Source organism: Diaphorina citri, unplaced genomic scaffold (genome assembly GCF_000475195.1).
Source record: "Diaphorina citri unplaced genomic scaffold, Diaci psyllid genome assembly version 1.1 scaffold5514, whole genome shotgun sequence".
NCBI classification, from domain to species: domain Eukaryota; kingdom Metazoa; phylum Arthropoda; class Insecta; order Hemiptera; family Psyllidae; genus Diaphorina; species Diaphorina citri.
In genome coordinates, this window is record NW_007382890.1 from 761 (window position 1) to 7102 (window position 6342).

The 6342-nt window shown below is 37.1% G+C and overlaps 1 protein-coding gene across 1 annotated transcript; it reads left to right on the forward strand.

Moving 5' to 3' along the window:
- Positions 1–390: 390 nt before the first annotated feature.
- Positions 391–6018, forward strand: LOC103521581 (the record flags this gene model as incomplete). Its single annotated transcript, XM_008486691.3, has 4 exons — positions 391–600; positions 4746–4892; positions 5198–5272; positions 5568–6018. Coding segments are annotated over 4 exons (609 nt in total), but the record flags the coding sequence as incomplete, so codon positions are not given.
- Between the last annotated feature and the right edge of the window lie 324 nt (positions 6019–6342).

Here is a 6342-nt window from a genome sequence, read left to right on the forward strand (position 1 = left end):
CTAGGTACATATTAAAGTACTTTAGGGGACAACATAATACACATTAAAGTATTAGACGGGCTAGACTACACTAGACCATTCTCCGGTCCGCCAGACTAGTGCGTAGTCTAAAATTTGGTCCATCGGACCATTGATCCGGGAGAAATCCAAACACATTTGATTTTTGGTCTGGCGGACCATCTACAACTATTTTGTTACGATGTTTTTGGTTCTTAAACGACGTTTGTTTTTCCCCATCCGTGGCACGTGGCACAAGGTTTGATTTTACGGATGGGTATACCACTTATATGAATTTTTTAATGTTCTGTTGTTATGTCCTAATATTTTAATAAATGGAAGCTTGAAAAATTAAAAATTAAACAACAACTTCTCTTCTTTATATTTCCTCAGAGTCTGCTCACTACTCATGACCACATAGCCGAGCGTAAAGTTCTGGGCCGGAAATATCAACGAGCACAAAACACATCCACCACCATGTTCTCATCTATCAGGAAGTCATCCAAAGATCAGAAGGACGAGATAGCCATCTCCAACGGAACTCAGATATCTCTCAGCGACTACAAGACGGTCACTCTGCATCGGTACAAGAATGAACCCTTGGTAAGAGAAGAAAAAAAAAATACCTATACAAATGCAAAATCATCGAATTGAAACTCATTTCCTTGGATCAAACCTCTACGAAGTTCAAAAGACGAAAGAAAGTCAAATGCTTTGATTAAAATAGAAAATAACTAAGAAATAAACAAGAGGCATGATAATATCATAAAACAAGCACTCTTCACCTTGATATTCATTACTACACCTACTTGATATAACCTAATGAGAATAATAAAAAAATAGGAATAATAGATATGAGATAAGCTTTTACTTACTACTAGTAATTCAGTGAATTACAGAACTCGCTCTCAAAAGTGACCTTTGAACGGTGGGTAGGTTTATCGCGAAGATATTTGTGGAATTTCTACAGGTGGGTACGCCCTAATCTCTGAATGATACATAGGTATGTAGGTACCAGCAAGACCAACATTGACCTATGGTTCATCCATTTGAATATGGCAGCAAGGAGTCATCGACCCAAAATGAAAGAACCAATCAGAATGCGAGAACTCCTTGCAAAGTGCTTGGTAGTGGGTTCTGTTCCCGCCGGGGCGGATTTGTCCGAAATGGGCAAGGTTCGTTCTCGGAACAGCTCGCTTCTGTCGTCTTCTTTTTCTTTTCTTTTTTAAGACGAGGGTTTCATCCCCGTTTTTATTTCGTAGCAATGATGAAATGAAACGACTGCTTCATTAGGTATAGTCTTCCTGCTCTTTTTTTTCGGAAGGATAAGAGCTTAGCAGGTACAGTTCAGAAAACAGAACTGACAATTTTCTGTGTTGTGTATTATTCCAGTGTTACATGCGATGTCTATTCACCTATGATCCCAAGGAAGATTCACTATTACCTTATCGATTTACCCTCATTTACCATTTACCTACTTGAGAATTTGACCACGTAATAGGTAATGGAGCTCTCAGGTCTCAGGGTTAGGTGGTAGAGAACGCCTCCGGTGTTAACCTCGCCTAGTGGTTACCTTCCACTCAAGAGTCCATTTTCTATTATTACATATTATTATTTACAGACGTTATAACGAAATATTTCTGAATTACTTAGATACCTACTGATTTCATAGCACTGCGCTGGTATTTATTTGATTCAGCTCTAGATGATGGTGTTCTGGTGAGCTCAGTCTAATTTATAGTATGTATAGGTATACGAGTAGGTAAGTAGTAGGTAGTACTTACCTATTGTTAGGTCTCTTCTTGACAACTACTAGGTGTTGTTTATGTTAACCACAAGAACCAGAAGGTCTGAGAACAATAGATAGGCTGTACCTACCTAATATTACCTATAGATCTCAATAAGCTACCAATCGATACCTATAACAATGATGGGTAAATATTTCAATAAATTTGCCAAAGTTTCTAAAGATGAGTTAAGCCCGACCATATTGGAAATCCGATGTTTTTTTTTTTTTTTTTAAAGAGGTTTGATAGAGGATACACATATATGGGAAAACATGTTGAATAAACGCCTGTTAGATAGAATATTTATGCAATACGGTAGGCAATAAACATAAAAATTTAGGTAGGTTTTCTAAATAGATTATACCTAGGTACCAGTGGCGTAGCGTCCATGTAGGGCGTGTATGGCGGCCATACACTCGAAATTTCACTCAAATACCCTTAAATATTGACTTTAAATAAATAATTAATGTATTTTTATTAGATAAATAAAAATTATTATCCCTTAAAATGGTTAAAAATCCCTTAAAATCCCTTTTTATCCCAGTCAGATCCGAAAAATATGCCAATCCATGAAGAACCATGGATGATGGAAATTAGTGCCCTACACTTGAATTTAGACCACGCTACGCCACTGCTAGGTACCTAACGTTTAAAGGTAGATAGCAAGCAAGTTACATACCTTTATTGACCTATAATCTAGAACAGTGGTTCTCAACCTTTTTTCGCTCGAGTACCCCTTGGGTACCCGGGTAGATTCTACCTACAACATACCTTGAGGTCATTGGACGTGGTACCGATATCTTGAATTTATTTTAATTATTTCCATTTCCATTCTCTCCTAAATGTAATTTCATTATTTCAACTGAATTCCCTCCAGATCTCAAAGAAGAAGCAGAATTACACGCCCTACACTTGAATTTAGACCACGCTACGCCACTGGGTATACTGTAGTCCAAATTATTTGAGACTTGTAAGAAAATGAAATGCTATACCCCTATCCTTTGTACTTCTTACTTCATTGTTGGAATTCTCCAAAGAAACATATTTATTACTTATCCGAGTACGTAGAGTATTTAGGTTAGCTGTGTATACGTACATTCTGAATATGTGTTGATGGAATGATATAATTGACATATGTATTACGTCATGGCGATGACATTGTTCAAATTATGATGAAATAAAAACAAACTGGGAGAACACAATTGGAGTTTTTTGTGAAAAAAAAAAAACGTAGGTGAATTCCACTGTTAACACCTTCACTACGAGGAACATCCATCATACGCAGCAGATGGATACAGTCTGATTCTGTTGCACCAATTGTTATTTCCTGTTCTTTGTATTATAATCACTTCACAATCAATGGGATTAACACACCAAAGTTTATATTATGACATAGGAACATAGGTTAATAATTATTAGAAAAGAAAACAAAAGGTAAATTAGGTATTTACGTCTGTTATTCTTCAGACTGATAGGTATTTAATCAAAAACACATTATTTCAATAGGTACCTATTCGAAATATTGGAAAACACTGATATTAAATGTTTACAAAAGAGTAGATTATACAAATCCTGTTATTAAAAAGTGAAGTAGTAACAACTATAAGATGAAAGAAGTTGATATCAAATCACAAATCAACTGACAACTTGAAAGGCTTTTCCTCTTCTTCAAATCTTCACCTTTCACCAGTTTCACCTGTGGTCTGTCTGTGCCTGCTGTAGGATAGGTAAAATTATTCTTTTTTATTTTTTATCTTATTAACTTATTATTTTTATCAGTTTTCACTTTTGTAGGTAGGTAGGTACCTACTTTTCTTTTGTTTGTTTGTTTGTGAGAAGGAGAATGTGAAGAACGACACAATGAATGAAATATCAGCTGTTTTAAATGATGAATGGAACAGCTGACAAAAAAAATGGCGGAAAACACTTTTAAGCTCTTTTCACACCATGCTCCAACGAAACGACGGCAATATGACCGGCAAATTTACCGCAAAAAGTGTAGAATCCGTGAAAAGTGATAAGAAAAGAAAATGGTGACGCTTTTCATGATTCATGTCTTTTCTTTTGACTCTTTTGGACCACTTTTGCTTGCTGACGTTAAAAGTTAGGAAAAAATAGGTAATAAAAAATAAAAGGAAAAGTCATTTGAAGAAGTTAGAGGAATATGAGGTGTAGTTGATACTGGAATTGTGTTTAGCGGATAAGCCTATTGTGATAAGAATAAACCAAAGTGGACCACTTTTCACTTTTGCTTGCTGACGTTAAAAGTTAGGAAAAAGTAGGTAATAAAAGGAAAAGTCAATTGAAGAAGTTAGAGGAATATGAGGTGTAGTTGATACTGGAATTGTGTTTAGCGGATAAGCCTATTGTGATAAGAATAAACCAAAGTGGTGAGTGATAAACATCAAGATACTTACCTATATGTTATAAAACGCAGTGATAACAACGTACATTCTACATAGGTACTATCTTATTTTGTACCTCCTTATTAGAATTTTGGACATGACATTTTGATTCAACTCTAGCAAAATGAGCAGAGACATTTTAGTTGATTTTGAAGAAACCAATGCTTCAGAGTTTGATTTTAAATCATATCCTTCTCAACTTGAGCAAAATCCATTGGGTGATAGTCCAGTACGGAACAGTCAAAAGCAGAATGCATTCCCAGGGGATGACAGCTCAAAACCAAGTCAGTGGTCTTTCGAATACTTCCAGAGATTCTTTGATGTTGACACTGACACTGTGATTAGCAGGATAAAAGGTTCTGTCTATCCAAAATTTGGAGACAACTTGCTAAAAGGTCTTGTCGACCTGATAGCGAAGAGAGAAGGAGGACAGGATAGGAGAAAGAACCAACCTTATCCGTTTAGGATAAAATCCGACCAGGCCAGGAATCGAACCCTACCAAATTTTAGTCCAAATGATAAGAACCAAATTTTATATTCTCTTACTATTTCCCAGGCACTCAAAATCCTTCACAACTCAACCGAATTTCTCCCCCTGGTTATTTTCCTGGCCGCCCCTGGTGTGGATAACTTGAAATTCCTGTATGACTATGGCCGGAGTCACAATCATAATCATAACGGATACTCTAGCAGGAATCTCACCGTAAGTACAATAGGACTTTTTTTGAGCTTTGATAGAGGGAACTGTAATAACGGATAGGATAGGTGAACACCAGCTGTTCCCATAACGAACCTTGTCCGTTTGGGATAAAGCTCGCTACGGGCGGGAATCGAACCCTAGGGGTAGACAAGCGCTTACGAGGCAGACGCGTTACCTTCCTATAGCTAACGAGTCTGGCTTCCCTGATTTTAATTTCTTCTGTGTGTAGTTCATAAAATTATTAGTTTATTTTAATTCTGTCGTGTTCATTTTATTTTAATTTCGTTTATGTGTGGTTTATTTTCCAGTTTGATCGTACGAGTTCAATACGATACAGTTCGAGGAGAGCCAGGACAATGGAATCACTGGCATCTTTGTATGAGGTAACGATTTACATTATATTCTTCTTTATAATGGTGTTTATTGGGTTTTTTAGTGATACCCAAGCTCAAATTTAGTGATACCTAAGCTCAAAATTGGACAGCAACAGCATTGAGCAGAAAATAACCACCCAAAAGTATGTACATACCTACATATTAATCGACCAAAAGATTTTTTTACCAACAGTTCCCCTTGTTCAGTAGTGGTTCGTACTTGTAAATAATCGACTTCTTAGTACTGAACTATCACTCTATCAGTACCATCTAATAATCTATTCTGCAATGTTCTCTATTTCAGGAAGAGGATATCAAGAGAACCCTAGAGGAGAGTGCATGTCTGCAGAGATCCTACGAGAGGTTTATAGACAAGGTTATTGTTAATGAAGATTTTGACGAGACATTCCGTACTGTTGTTGAACTACTGGACACCCTCAGTAATAAACATCAGTGGGTGCCTGTCAACTGGGTGTATTAGGGTTCGAGACCAGGCGCCAACAAGTATTCTGAGTACAGTCTTCTACCTCTTCCGACTCGAATCTACAGTCTCATGTTCTTATTATGTTAAGGTCTCTTCTTGATCCCTTGCGTACCGCGTCCATTTTTGTTTAGGACTATTGCACTGTCAGTCACACATGTTAACTTTTTTCCCCCCTAAAGAGGTTTGATAGAAGGAACTGTAAGGTCTTATCGTCCCGAAAGCGAAGAGTAGGATAAAGCCAGCCGTTCCGAGAATTAATCTCATCAGTTCAGGATAATTGAGAACTAATCATGTGAGCCAACCTAGTTAGCTTGGAGGGTAGCGGGTCTGCCTTGTAAGCGCTAGGTCGCGGGTTCGATTCACGCTCGGGGCGGATTTTATCCTGAACAGATAAGCTCCGTTCTAGCGTTCGGGACGATAAGACCTTAGCAGTTACAGTTCCCTCTATCAAACCTCCTAAAAAAAGCATTAAAAATAATAAAAAAATAAAAATGAAGTTTTTATCTCGTAGCTATAAAACTGCTAAATCAGACTCGTGTGGTGTGTTGCATAGTATGTCCCTCAGCAAATGGACAATAAAGACACACTAATAAAC